The following is a 15003-nucleotide window of genomic DNA, read 5'->3' as shown; positions in this document are numbered from 1 at the left end:
TGCCCTCCTGGGCTCAGAAGCCTTGTCCCTTGCACAGGGAGAGTTAGAGGCCACATAGCCAGGCGGTGGGGTGGGGCTTGTGTCCTCTGACAGGCAGGTAGGCGAGTCTGAGCGGCAACCTGCACAGGGCCCAGGGCGGTGCGGAGGAGGGCGGTGTGGAGGAGGGCAGGTGTTGGTCCGCTCCACACGCTGCCCTTGTCACTACTGCCAGGGCCTCACCCTCAGGCTTGGGCTCTGCACCCAGGCCCAGGTGGCTACTCATGACTCTCTGGGCTGCAGCCCATGTCCTGCCAGTGCAGGGTAGTCGAGCACAGCGCCCCTTCAGGAAGTAGCTGGGGACAAAGGTTTTTGAGGAGCTGGCCCAGGGGCAGCGTGTACACCTGAGAGGCGTGTGAAAGAGGCCTGACCTGGCCTGACCCAGGAGCGGCTAAGGTGTCTGTGTCTGAGTGCTCCCAAATGTGGCCACCTGTGAGCGTGTGTGTCCCGCTGTGTCTGTGTGGATCTGTACACCCTGTGTGACAGGGAGGTGGCTCGCCTTGTATGATCACGGGAACAGTTCTGGAAGGAGAGAGAGGCACTCCCTCAAACCCCTCTGCCAAGGAAATGGAAAGCTCCCAGGTCACGGTGACTCTCGGCCCCACTGAGGCCCCTCAAGCAGCTTCAGCAGCTGCCACCTGCTTCATGCTTAGGTGTGAGCCACCACCTCCCAGAAAAAGCCCCTGGGTGGGAAGAGAATGTCTCACCTCAGTATCCGTGGGAGCTCAGGGCTCTTGTAGATGTATTTGTGCCTGTAGCCAAGATCTGAGTGAAAGGGCACGAACTGCACTCTGAAGTCTCGGAAGCTTCGAGCTGGTGCGGCGATGCTATAGAGCTGAGGAGAGAGAGGTCAGCGCCTGAGGCAGTGGCCTGGCGTGCAGGTCCCAGCCCGAGGAACCCCAGCTTGGCAGCTTCCCCTTCAACAGAAACCAGTCCAGAGTCCCACGCGCCACAGCTGGTCACGACCAGGAGGCCCGGGGGTAGGCTGGCAGGAGCTGGGCCCAGGCTTGGCTCCTTGGCACATCCACTACTCAAGACACTGTCCTCACACCTTCCAGACCGCCCTTCCTCTGGGGAGTGGCTAGGTGGACGGGCCAGGCCAGGTGCCTGGGAGATGGCACGGCACAGTCTGGAGGAGTTGGGGCGAAAGGGTCTGTGCCTCAGGCTTAGCTGAGATGGGCTCGATGTGTCCACCTCAACCCCCTCCCTCCCACGTCAGCAAGAGTGGGTGGGCCTGAGCTGTGCACTGCTGGGCAGCTCTGCATCCTGCCTCTGCCCTATGTGGCTCCATTATCTGTGTGCCTTACGGAGCCCGACTGCATGGGGGCTGTCAGAGCAGGAAGTGTTCCCAGCCCTGGGCTGAATCCGCAGATGAGGCCTGCACACACCCAACTAGTTTGCCCTGCCATTGCCATTACCAAGACCCAGGCAGCGTTCTCTTACCCTACTATGTTGCTGGCAGTCAGAGCAAATTCAGCAAAAGCAAACGCTGAGGCACCACAGACAACATGGTCTGCTTTGGTATCAGTGCAATTTCAAAGGCAAGGAAACAGACTAGAAGTTTCTGTATGTTTTGACTGTGACTCCTGCAATGGGCTTGAGAGATCCTCAGCAAGGGGTTCTTTGCCTTCAGCCCATAACTGATGAGCCCTTCCAGCTGAGTCCCAGGTTGGCCTGGGCTCTGATAACATAGGCAGCCCACCCTGGGAGCCCTGTGTGGGGACTGGGAACTATCTGATTATTTTTCATAGTTCCTCCTGGAAACAGCATCAGTGGGCCCCTGCCCCACCCTTGACACCAGACCGCCCGTGTCCTTCCCAAGCAGCCTGGAGGTGACGCAGGGAGGATGAGCTGGCCTCCTGAGCCTGATGTGGCTGGTGCGCAGCCCATGATGCAGTGTGCAGGGGCTGCCTGCCCACTCCCAGTCTGGCCCACCCACATTGACTGAGTGTACAACATGTTGGCTGCACCAGAGGCAGAGGCCAGGACCCACCTTTCTGCCAAGCTGGAAGGGCACCACCGGGTCATCCTCAGCGTGCAGGATGAGCAGGGGACAGGAGATGTGCTTCACACTGTGGGAGGGAGAAGGGGCTAGGCCAAGACCCGGGAAAGGGCAGAGTTGCCCAGACCCTCTGTCCGCGGGCAGCAGGGATGTTTCGCGAAACACCCCGATTTCTGCTGGATCTCTTTTTCCTAGACAACTAAAGTTAACCCTTCACTGTTTCTATGAACATCTATTCCAGCTAGGTGACAGGCGTGACTCACAGCTATATATCAATTCATTCACCAAAAACTGGCCCCAGCGTATCTTCTGAAAATTGAAAACGATTATTTTCCCAATAGATGTATTTTTTTAAAGTCACAAAACAGTATTTATAAGCTGAATAATTCAGGTGGGCCAAGAAACTTAGTGTAAATGCATGTTACTAGGAATCTGTTGGTAAAAAAGCAATGCCCTCTAATTTAAGTGACATTTATGGTCACTCCAACTCTGAACATTTAGAAGTGAATTAGGATTTTTAGTAGGTTAGACAGATCCAAATCCTTCAGCAAATCACATAACAGAAGCACGGGCTGCCAGGACCGGTGAAGCCTGGGCTCTCCTGTGCGGCCCTCACTGAGCTGGCGCCTGACCCAAGTCTCCTTTATCCCCAGCAGTGCCGTATACTCCTTGAGGGCAACACTGGTGCACTCCCGGCACCTGCAGCAGGACCCGGTGGGGAGCCCCCACGCTGTCTGTCTCTGCTGCTGGCAGAAGGCACACACTCTTGGTTCCCGGTAAGGCGTTTCTGATGTGTGAGTCCCTCCAACCTGAGGCTCTAGAGAAAGCAGCAGGGCTTGGGATTTCCCAGACCACGGTCCACCTGAGCTCAGGAAAGCCCCGCCTGCCCTGGGAGCCAGGCCTCCGACTTCCAGTGAGCTGAGGCTGCGGTCTCACCCAGGGCCACAGGCACTCCACCTGGCTCAGCTGGGAGGGTTAACGCCAAAGGCAGTTTCAGGGGCATGGTACTCAACCTGGCTTTTAAAGAAGGAATCCAGTTCATTTAGATAATTCTTTTTCAAGTTCCAAAGCAGTAAAATTTACAAACAAGCAGGTTTGTTGCTTATAATGTTTGTTCAACTTTTCATTTGTTCTATTTTTATTTTTAGAACCAAAACATACTTGAGGGGAAAAAATACTCCATTTTTTTCATATTCTGTTTCAAATTGTAGATTTGAAAATAATTAAATATGTATCGGATGGTTTACTTTCCCTCTTTGTTTTGAGATGGAGTTTCACTTTTGTTGTCCAGGCTGGAGTGCAGTGGGGTGATCTCAGCTCACTGCAACCTCCGCCTCCTGGGTTCAAGTAATTCTCCTGCCTCAGCCTCCCAAGTAGCTACGATTATAGGCATGCACCACCACACTCGGCAAATTTTGTATTTTTAGTAGAGACGGGGTTTCTCCATGTTGGTCAGGCTGGTCTTGGACTCCAAACCTCAGGTGATCCACTCGCCTCGACTTCCCAAAGCGCTGAGAGTACAGGCGTGAGCCCCCGGACCCAACCTTTTTTTTTTGAGACAGAGTCTTGCTCTGTCACCCAGGCTTGAGTGCAATGGCACGATCTTGGCTTCCTGCAACCTCTGCTTCCTGGGTTAAGTTTAGATTCTCCTGCCTCAGCCACCTGAGTAGCTGGGACTGCAGGCTTGTGCCACCACGCCCAGCTAATTTTTTGTATTTTTAGTAAAGATGGGGTTTCACCATGTTAGCCAGGATAGTCTCAATCTCCTGACCCCAGGATCCACCTTGGCCTCCCAAAATGCTGGGATTACAGACATGAGCCATGGCACCTACTTTCCCTCTTTTTTGAAGAAATCAAAACCCATGAAATAAAAATATCACAAAGACAATGTCAATACAATCTGAAAAAGGTTTTAAAAAAAATCCTTAACTAGAATACTTAACTTTTGGTTTACCTAATAGATTTTTATTAATAAACTGTACTATTTTTCTATAACCAAACATAAATCAAATAGCTGAGGCAAAGTCAATTTCTGAAGCACAGTATCAGCCAGGCGCAGTGGCTCATGCCTGTAATCCCAGCACTTTGGGAGGCTGAGGTGGGCAGATCACCTGAGGTCAGGAGTTCGAGACCAGCCTGACCAACAGGGTCTCAAACTCCTAGGCTCAAGTGATCTGCCTTCCTCAGCATCCCAAAGTGCTAGGATTACAGATGTGAGTCACGGTCCCTGGCAGGTTTTCCCTTTTTAGAGACCTGTTAGAGAACAACCCTAAATACTCTGAATTCCACACTATTTGATTACTGTGACTAAAGAAGCTTATCCAGGGATTCTCAGAGTTTTCCTAAATAGAAGAATTAGTTCCTCTCCCATAGTACTCACTTTTCATCATTTGCAAATTTAATTCCACTGCTTGTAATAGGATCAAGGAAGAACCAGTCAAACCCAGGGAAGTATCGATATATCTGGAGACAAGATGGAAACCATTTTCAGAAGCACTGATTAAGATATCCAGGCAAAGGTCAAGGGTGCAGACAGTTCAAGTTCAGGAATCTATAAGGCATTGCCCATAACTACCCTAAGGGAGCAGGGGTGATATAGCCAAGGGGCCACCAGAGCTGTGCCCTGGCACCTTCTGCTCTGGCCATGTCCTCACTTTGCTGCTGGGGACAGAAGACTCACCTGCCAGGCCCCACAGACTGGTATGGCAGGGGCTGCCCTGAAAATGGGGCTCCCACACCTCCCAGGCAGGCCAGAATCCAGCCCAGACACCAGTCTTCCCACAGACACCAGGGCCACCACCCTTGAGAAAATGGAGTCTACAGACAGTTTCCTCACACAATTTAAGAAAAACAGCACTGAAAAGTAAGATATGTTAAAAGGCTCTCCTGGTCCATAACTGAACAGCATGAGAACAGGATGGACAAACGGACATGGGCCCGAGAATACATGGCCAGTGGGGAACATGGGGATCACGAACCAAAGTGGGAAGGAGGGAAAATAACTGGCAAGGTCTTTTTTTTTTTTTTTTTTTTGAGACAGAGTCTTGCTCTGTTGCCCAGGCTGGAGTACAGTGGCACAATCTTGGCTCACTACAACCTCTGTCTCCCGGGTTCAAGCAATTCCCTGCCTCAGCCTCCTGAGTAGCTGAGGTTACAGGCACGCACCACCATGCCCAGCTGAATTTTGTATTTTTAGTAGAGACGGGGTTTCACCATCTTGGCCAGGCTGGTCTTGAACTCCTGACCTCATGATCCACCTGCCTCAGCCTCCCAAAGTGCTGGGATTACAAGCGTGAGCCACTGCGCCTGGCCAACTAGGTTTTAAGAGAAGGTCCAAAGCTCCATTCCCAGCTGGGGAGGGCATAGGTTGGGTGGGGCCTGGCTTACCCAGAATTCCCACTAGGGTTCACCTGGGCTTTACCCCAAAATACAACTGGGAGGCCAGACTCCCTGGTCCAGAGTCCAGCCCCGTAAGCACTGTCCTCACACACAGTTGCGGAGGGCGGGGAGGGCAACCCTAGCTCCACTCCTGAGCAGGAAGGCAGTCCTGTCAATACAATGCAGTCAATGATGCCACATTGTCCTGGCCTCCAGTGGGTCCAGATGCCATCAAATGACCCAACTATGACCTGTCCTTTCACCTGGCTGCAGGTTATAAACTTCTTGGGCAGCTCTGTGGCCGAAACTAGTATTAATTTTTAATGAAATCTGTATTCATTAGAATATTTAAATAATAATTTTAAATAATTATAATCTATCTTGTAATTAGTTATTTCTATAGTAATTATTTTAATAATGAAAAATTAAATTTTCATAAAATCTGTACTTGCCACTGAAAATGGATGGCTCTTAGCTTCTTCACGGATATTAGTGAATGGAGATTCCAAAATTAGGGCATCTGGAGGCGTCTCTAGATAAACAAACAGGGAACTGAGAGGTGGGCAGGAAGCCAGAGACATACATGCGACCTGTGGGGCTCTGAGGGGCCCCCAGACAACACGGGGAGCCCACAGCACCCCCTCCCAGGTATCCACCTCGGCAGGCCTCAGATAGCTCCAGGGTCGCCCGCCAGGGGACCAGAGATGGCTCTGGTCACTCCTAAAAAGCAGACTTGCTGATGCAGCCTCTCTGGGGCCAGGCCTGTGTGAGGCTCCCCAGCTCCACGGGTATATCATGGGAAGGGTGGCGTGGTCAGCCCTGGGCGCCTCCCGAATGTCCAGCCCAAGCTGCTCTGTGAGGACACTGAGCACCTGCAGCAGGGCGGGGACTCGGGAGCACTCTAAATGCCCACCACCATGGCTGGGGCCCAACGAGGTGCTCACCTCGCTCACAGAGGCGCCGCACCAGATTTGTTGCCACACTGGGAAAAAAGAAAAACATAGCTCAGTTGAATTATGATAAAATTGTTTGAGATGAGATGGGTCTTATGCTGCAGTGTTCAGAGGAGCCATGGGGTCTGTGAAGCTACTGGAATTTCAGGACAGAGTTGGGGAAATGGAGATGCCTCTAGCACTGGGGGTGACCCGGCTGCCCCACCATCAGCTGACCACTGCAATGAGGGTTGCATCCACAGCTTCCTTGTCCCTGAGGTGTGTCCTGCTGCCTCTTGCTGCCTGTGCCCTCCTATTGACTGGGCCGCCTGCTGGCTGGGGGTGGCCAGCATCTGCCTGCACCTCTCCTGCAGCCCACCATGCCCAGGGCCTCTCGCCATCCCAAGACCATGCCTCGTGGGCCCCATGCAGACAGCCAGAGGGATGGCAGGCGCCCCCTACCCACTTCTCTCCTAGACGCTTCCCAGTGTGCAAAAGGGCTGCCCTGAAAGGAATGGTGGCAGAAAGCGAATGGCAGTGAAGATCTGGGGATTGGGTCCCTTAGAGACTGTGGACCTCATCAGCAGATGACTCAGGCTGCCCACAAATGGAGTGTGGAAGTGCCTCCTGTCCTGACCAATGTGGGAAGCAAACCACCCACTGTGCCCTCTCCCAGCTCTGAAGACCCTTCTTCCTCAGGGCCAAGTCTCCCTGTGGACACGCCTTGACCTCCACTGCCTATGTCTGTCCTAAGTCACTTCCTGGACGAGGAGCTCAAACCCTTTGGGGTCTCTTTAGAGCTTCCCCTCCTGCCTCCACCACAGGATAGGAGCAAAGCTGGTTGGGACTAATAGTGCCACAGCGTCCTCAGGAATGGCAGCCTCTCTAGATCCAGGCATGGGAGTCACCAGGAAGACTGGCTCCCACTAAAAGCCACCTCCTGCTGGGAGCCCTTACCCAGTGCCCAGAGAGTGGCCCCAGATGTACACGGGGTTGTCACCACTTCTTGCTTTGATCCAATCAAAAACATGAAGTGCGTCGTAAGTCATGCCCCGCTCAGACGGCGTTCCCACCGAGTCGCCCCAACCTGGGAGGGAGAAACATCAGGAGGTGAGGTCAAAGATAGTTCATGGAACCTGGACACACACACCTCCCAAAAGGAGCCCAGAGCCAGGAGGGGACAGGGAGGAGTCCACCCGGCCCGCCCTTCCAGAGTCCACAGACCCACCCAGGTCACTGGGCAGAGCACGCAGTGGGGAAAACGGGCACACCCCATGTCCCCTCCAGCCCTGGGGAAGGCAGCCCTGCCCCTGCTGACTGCACAAACCAGACATCCCCTCACTGGGTCACTCTAAGTTGGTGAGTTGCAAATTTGAATGGCAACTAACAGCGAGCTGAGTCAACAGAACAGATCACAGAGCGTCAGAGCTGGCACTGGCATCCTCAGACCAGGGCCGGGCTGTGCCTCACCCTCAATGGTGGGGGGGTGAGCCCACCTTCTCCCTGTCTTTCTTAACAGACAGGCTAGTGAGGTCTAGGGCAGTGGAAACCTCTGTCACCACCCTCCTCAGCGCTATACTTCTCTCTTTCCTCCCCTAGCAGCATCCAGGATACCCTACTTTGAGCTCAGATGAGCAGACAGATGAGCAGCAGTACAGATGGCGCGGTCAGATGCACAGCCCACCTACCTCCTCAACACCAAAGGCTTAGTCGGGGGCAGGACAGGGAACAGAGTCCAGAGGCTCCCAGAACAGGGAGGGCATTTCTGGGTTCAAGGCAACTCTCACCCAGAAAGGGGAAAGAGGCTGGTTCCCCTTAGGGTTAATTAGCATCTTGTTTGCATAACACAAAATACTACCATCTCTGCCCCACAAATTACAACCTCCCCAAGGGTCCCTCCCGGGGTCTCCAGCAAAGGTGGAATGCAATTGTCTTTCCAGCAGCTCAACAGTGAGTCATCATCAGATGATCTGAAAGCACCACAAAGGTCAGAAAGAGCAGTTGTGCAGTGTAAGCAAACCCCTAAGTTAGTGCCACACTCCCACTTCCCGCCTCAGACACCAGAGGAGGGAGGGAGCCGTGCAGAGGGCTAAGGCCAGGCTGGGAGGCAGGGGTACCGGGACGTCAGACAGAGACAGAAACAGACAGGGACAGGAGACAGAGACCGACAGGAAGGCTGAGAGACAGACAGACACAGAGACAGGGACAGGAGGCAGAGGGATGCGGACCAAGAGGCAGCTGGAGTGAGGGAAACAGATGGACAGTCAGACACGGAGCCGGGAGTCTCGGTGCCACTTAGAAACGTGGAGGCTCCACGAGAACTGAAACAAACTGCTGCATGGGATTTCGTTTCCTGAGGAAGTATGGGAGGTGAGTGGGAAGAAGCCGCCCCTTCTGCCTCTCCTAAGGTCCCTAGCATGCAGCAGAAGAGAACCCATGTCAGCATGGAAAAAAGAAGGAGAAGGCAAACACTTTCCCACTCCTTATTCTGGAGTTTTTCCCAGCCCATAACTCTCATCCTGATGGAACGTTTCTCCCTGTGGTTGGCAGCATGGTGGCCCCCAAAAGTGTCCACGTCCTAATCAGTGGCATCTATAAACGTGTGGGTCACATCGCTGGGAAATGAAGGGTGTGAAAGGAATGAAAGCTGCTGACCACTGGCCTTGAGATGGGGGTGATCCTGGACAAGTTGGGTGGGTCTGAAATAACCACAAGGGTCCTCATCAGGAAGAGGGAGAGAGGAGAGTCAGGGTCAGAGCCAGGCGACCTGGGACTCAATCACAGAAGGGCTGAGCCAAGGAACACGGGCGGCTGGAAAGGGCAGCCAGTCATTCTCCCTGAGGGCCCTTCTCCCACTCTGATTCCAATTTCTGACCTCCAGAACTGCAAGATGCTACATGTGTGCTGGTTTAAAGCACTACGTTTGTGGTAACATGTTATAGGAGCAGAGAGAATTAACACAACCCCCACATCCCGGTGAGAGCCTCTCTCCTTTGTCCCTCCCGTATCTCCTCTTGGTCTGAGGACAGATTCCTGGCCTGGCCCCCAGAAGGTGAGGCAGCCAGCCACACTGCCATCATCATCTCTGATCTCTCCAGCTGAGGATTACATTGTAGAATACTTTTCTTTTCTTTTTTTTTTTTTTTTTCAGTTTTTTTGAGGCAGGGTCTCGCTCTGTCACCCAGGCTGGACTGCAGTGGCTTGATCTTGGCTCACTGCAACCTCTGCCTCCTGGGCTCAAGCTTTCCTCCCACCTCAGCCTCCCGGGTAGCTGGGATTACTGCCACCTGACACCATGCTCAGCTAATTTTTTTGTATTTTTAGTACAGACAGGGTTTTGCCCTGTTGCCCAGGCTGATCTCGAACTCCTGGGTTCAAGCAATCTGCCCTCCCTGGCCTCCTAAAGTGCTGGGATTACAGGAGTGAGCCACCGTGCCCAGCCAGAATACACTTTAAAACAGTCACTCAGTCAGGCACAGTGGCTTATGCTTGTAATCCCAATACTTTGGGAGGCCAAGGCGGGTAGATGGTTTGAACCTTCACAGGCATTCAAGATCAGCCTGAGCAACATGGTGAAACCCTCTCCTAAAAAAATAAAATAAAATTAGCCAGGTGTAGTGGCGCGTGCCTGAGTTGGGAAGATCACTTGAACCCAGGAGGCCAGAGGTTGCAGTGAGCTGAGATCACAGCACTGCACTCCAGCCTGGGTGACAGAGTGAGACCCTGTCCCAAAACAAAACCAAAACCAAAACCAAACCAACCAGTCGCTCACTGTTAACACCAAGTATTTCTGTTGCCCATTAAAGCATAATGTCCTCAGTATGTATCAAACTGTAGATTCTTCATCTGTTCAGTGGCAAGCCCTGGTTCATTCAAAAAGGCAGAAATGCTGAGGTACAGAAGAATCTATCTTCTCTCATAACAGTATTTTTTTTTTGTTGAAATGGGAGTCTTGCTCTGTCACCGAGGCTGGAGTGCAGTGGTGTAATCTCAGCTCACTGCAACCTTCGCCTCTCCTGCCTCAGTCTCCTGAATAGCTGGGACTACAGGGGCAAGTCATCACGCTGGCTAATTTTTGTATTTTTAGTAGAGACGGGGTTTCACAATGTTGGCCAGGCTGGTCACAAAGTCCTGACCTCAAGTGATCCAGCTGCCTCAGCCGCCTGAAGTGCTGGGATTACAGGCATGAGCCACCGTGCCCGGCCTCTCTTAACAGTTCTTACTGTCTTCTTAACTTTAATAAGACAAACTTTGACGAGGATAAAATGTGTCTGATGTCCAGCTGCAGAGACAGTCTGAATCCAAAAAAGAAAAAAAGACAGTGTTTTCTAATTTAAAATGTTGCAGGTTGGGCGCAGTGACTCATGCCTGTAATCCCAACACTGAAAGGCTGAGGCAGGAGGATCCCTTGAAGCCAGGAATTCAAGACTAGCCTAGGCAACACAGCAATATCCCATTTCTACTAAACACAAACAAAAGAAACAGCTGGGGTCGTGTCACGTATCTGTAGTCCCAGCTACTCGAGAGGCTAAGGCAGGAGGATCCCTTGAGCCAAGGAGCTCAAGGCTGCAGTGAGCTATGATCATGCTACTGCACTCCAGGTTGGATGACAAAGTGAGACCCTATCTCAAAAAAAAAAAATGTTGCCGACAGGGCATCTGATGGGGGCTCCACGTGCTGAGCCTCCCCTACCAGAAGGGGCTCTCCCAGCAGCTCCATCAGGGGCTTTGTCAGGACTCAGAACACCATCACAGCACAGCTAACACAGGCGCTGGCCTTGCTCCAAGCCGCTCCAAGCCTCTCCAAGTGAGGCCTGCCCATGGGATACCATCAGGAGGCAGTGGAATTGTGCTCAGATGATCTTTCAAAAGAAATCTCACCTCTGTAGTCAAAGGTGACCACATGGTAACCAAGGGAACTCAGCACCTGTAAAGTGAAAAATAAATATTTTTGGCAACAAATCCAAGCATCTGAATTGAGGGCAGCTTGCCTCTTACAAAACTCATCCAGCTTTCTGGCCTGTGCCTTGTATGCAGTGGCAGCTTCATAAAGACTGTGACATGCTGCCTGACTCCTGACTGGGTTTTATGAAACACAGATGCCAACTGCCGCTGCAGGACCTGCTGACATCCCTGCCTGGGAATGCAGGACGGATCCCCTTCCTGCTGCTTAGACGCTAGGGGACCGGGCGCAGACTCCCCAAGTTCCCAGGTTGCAGTCCACTCATGCTGCAGGGCAGCCTCTGGGGTGGCCTCCTCTGGGGACAGACAGCTCTCTGTGCTGCAGTGTGATGGCACACCCCCAGGAGGGGGGCTACAGTGTGCAGAGACCCCATCTGGGGACCCTTGCTACAACCTAGTATTTCTTGGATTGTAAGAGCACTTGTCAGTTTTTTTCCTGTTATTTTTCTTTTTAAGTCCCTACAGACGAGCTGACCTCTCTCATTTAGATAACTCTTCACACACTCACCCCGTGCCCTTGCTGGGGTGTGCCCAGAGCAACATGGGAGACTGCCATATAACATCATGTCACCCAGAATCACTGCTCCCCTCTTTAGGGAGGGAGCTGGGTGGTTCCCCAGGGTAACCTGCACTTCCCTGCCAGCTCCTAGCCACCGCAGAGCCCATATCCAGAGCCAACCTGCTCCAGCCCTGTTGACCTCAGCAGGGTGAATCATTTCTTTTAACAGAAACCTTAAAGAAAGACCAGTAACTTCTCAAACTCTCCCCACCTTTCCTGATTTAATGCAATTTACTCCAGGGGGGGAAATCCTCCAATAGCACAGAGCTGGGTGTGCTCGTGCTTCTGTCTATGACCCCTTCTGCCCTGTGGGCCAGTGCAGACCCCTCTGAGGGGAGGACAGCGAAGCTGTTCCAACAGCATCTCTTGGGCTCCAAGACCCAAGACAACCAGATAAAGAACAAAACCAAGCAACCAAGCCTAAGTGAAGGTTTGCACACCCTGCCCTAGGCACTCCCTGTACCTGGGGAGCCCTGCAGGCACTCCCACTGTGTGCCTGGAAGCTGATTCAAATCCCGCCTGCACGCCCTGCTGGGGTGAGCCTGCAATCTGGCAGTCAGTGTAGCAGCACCTGGAGCACCTGGTTTCTCTTTTCATTTTATACACAAGTAACGCAACATTGAAAAACAACTTCTAACGCCATTTATACAGTTTGCCAATATTGGCACTTGGTCTACCATACCCATACATTCTGATTTTGGGGCCCAGCCCTAGAGGCAGTGTGACGGGCAGTCACAGCAGAGCAGCCAAGGCCCTACCTTCCAGCACGCTCACCCAAAGGTTGCCCAACAAGAGGCAGGACATGGTGGCTCATTCCTGTCATCCCAACACTTTGGGAGGCCAAGGTGGGAGGCTGGTTTGAGCCCAGGAGTTCAAGACCAGCCCGGGCAACATAGGGAGACTTCATTTCTACAGAAAACAAAAATTAGCTGGGTGTGGTGGTGGCATGCACTTGCAGTCTCAGGAGGCTAAAGGGGAAGGATCGTTTGAGCCCAGGAGATCGAGGCTGCAATGAGCTGTGATCGCACCACTGCACTCCAGCCTGGGCAACACAGCAGGAGGACCCTCACACAGAAACAGCCCAGCAATGGTTAACTCTCAAGCTGTGAGTCTGATGACTCCCTTCACTTCCTGCCCTGGAAGGAAAAGCTCAGGGAACAGGTGTGGGTGCTGCCTGCACTCACCTTGTAAAGCTCCACGCGGTGGTCACCTCCTCTGGAGAAGGAAACAGGACATGGTATGAGTGCATCTTCTCAGAGTTGGGCCCCAGGTCAACTCGTCCTCTGTACCCCAAACCAGCGAGGGGCCGATGAAAGAGGGTGACCTCCTCCTTGGGTCCCCCTAAGTGGCCCCACACTCGCCTATGGCAGTGCTGTGCCAAGGAGCAGATGGTCTTGGCACTTTGGGGGAAATTTCTTAATGACAGCTTTTATTTTTCAATAGGTAATGTGCACCTACAACCCCAAACTAGAAAGACACTAAAGGAAACACAGCAAGGCTTCATCCACCCCACCCCAGCCCCTCCCAGCTTACCTGTGCCAGGGATCCCCTGTGTGGACAGAGGGTGTGCCCCAAGGGACCTGTGTGGGCACTTTCTGCCCTCACTTCTCACTCCATGCATCTCAGCTGACCTTCAGAACTCTGCTTAGCCGCACTGTCCTGGCCTCATCTCCTGGTCATCTCTCCTGTTTCCCACCTGCCACTAACTTCCATTTGTTCCCGTGACCACCCTGCCGTACAGCCTTTCACATGTATGTGATCTGCGCATGGGATATGCTCCTAGAATCTCCTCACAGAGACCCTGACGTGCCGGAACAGTCGCCTCCCACCAGCTACAGCTTCAACGTGCATGTCACTACCGAGACTGAGCCCGTTCGGCACATACCCCGTTTGTGCTTCCTTGTCTGAGGCCTATTTAGGCTTCCTTCCTGCTTTCTTTCCAGTTGTTGGCCAGCTGTTACCCTGGACCGACCCCACAGCAGGGACAAGGGCCACCTGGGAAGAGGGGGTCCCACTCCACACTCTCCATACTCCGCAGCTGTGCTCCTCCTTCCTCAGGAATGGTCTCACCCTTTCAGGTATGGGGTCGTGAGTGTTGCTGGTGGGAGACCAGGATGAGATGAAGGAGGAAGCCAAAAGCACAGAAACAAAAATATAAAGGGGCAGGTGCAGTGGCCCACGCTGTAATCCCAGCACTTTGGGAGGCCGAGGCGGGCGGTTCATTTGAAGTGAGGAGTTCGAGACCAGCCTGGCCAACACGGTGAAACCTGTCTCTACTAAAAATACAAAAATTAGCTGGGCATGGTGGCAGGCACCTGTAATCCCAGCTACTCGGGAGGCTGAGGCAGGAGAGTCACTTGAACCCAGGAGGCTGAGGTTGCAGTGAGCTGGAATCACGCTACCGCACTCCAGCCTGGGCGACAGAGCAAGACTCCATCTCAAAAATAAATAAAAAAAAAAAATAGGCCAGGCACAGTGGCTCACGTCTGTAATCCTAACGCTTTGGGAAGCCAAGGCGGGTGGATCACCCGAGGTCGGGAGTTTGAGACTAGCCTGACCAACATAGTGAAACCCCATCTCTAGTAAAAATACAATTAGCTGGGCGTGGTGGCCGGTGCCTCAGGAGGCTACTCGGGAGGCTGAGGCAGGAGAATTGCCTGAACCCAGGAGGCGGAGGTTGCAGTGAGCCGAGATCGCGCCATTGCACTCCAGCCTGGGCAACAAGAGCGAGATTCCATCTCAAAAAACAAATATAAATAAATAAAGGAATGAGTTTCAAGACAAGGAGGAAACACTGCGAAATATTCTCAGTTATCACTGTAGAGTTCACAGTAGCTAAGTTTCTACAATTTCCTACATTAAGCAAAAAGGAACAGTTGCTGGGAATCCAGGGGGTTTGGACCTCAGGAAAACCCGATGGTGGATCCTGCAGACCAGTGAAACGCCACTGTGGACAAAGAAAGCAGGCAACGCGGGGGTGGTAAGGCCTGCAGCCAGGCAGTCTCTGCAGGAGTTGGGGGGCAGCAAACCTTGAAAGTCATAGCATCTCTTCCTAACCTAAAGTTATAGGCAGGTTTTTTTTTTTTAACCACGTGATGGGCACTGCAGAACTGAACCTTATTCATAGCCAACCAC

The 15003-nt window shown here is 52.7% G+C and overlaps 1 protein-coding gene across 5 annotated transcripts in view; it reads right to left on the bottom strand.

Annotated features, from left to right (window-relative positions):
• The window catches only part of ABHD12 (abhydrolase domain containing 12, lysophospholipase), an 85100-nt gene that overhangs the window by 6777 nt on the left and 63320 nt on the right, over nt 1-15003 (bottom strand). For all 5 annotated transcript variants that reach the window (XM_064373884.1, XM_012468640.2, XM_012468642.3 and 2 more), the window contains exons 5-12: nt 13053-13083; nt 11229-11274; nt 7306-7435; nt 6361-6398; nt 5869-5948; nt 4419-4501; nt 2030-2108; nt 744-871 (exon numbers count right to left, since the gene is read on the bottom strand). In XM_064373884.1, the coding sequence (XP_064229954.1) occupies nt 744-871; nt 2030-2108; nt 4419-4501; nt 5869-5948; nt 6361-6398; nt 7306-7435; nt 11229-11274; nt 13053-13083 (615 nt within the window). The remainder of the gene's footprint in view (nt 1-743; nt 872-2029; nt 2109-4418; nt 4502-5868; nt 5949-6360; nt 6399-7305; nt 7436-11228; nt 11275-13052; nt 13084-15003) is intronic.

The sequence above is a fragment of the Aotus nancymaae genome, unplaced genomic scaffold (assembly GCF_030222135.1).
Source record: "Aotus nancymaae isolate 86718 unplaced genomic scaffold, 86718_ANA_hifiasm-v0.15.2.pri h1tg000001l, whole genome shotgun sequence".
Lineage (NCBI taxonomy): Eukaryota > Metazoa > Chordata > Mammalia > Primates > Aotidae > Aotus > Aotus nancymaae.
Note: the sequence above shows the minus strand (reverse complement) of the source record. Positions and strands in the feature narration are given on the sequence as shown.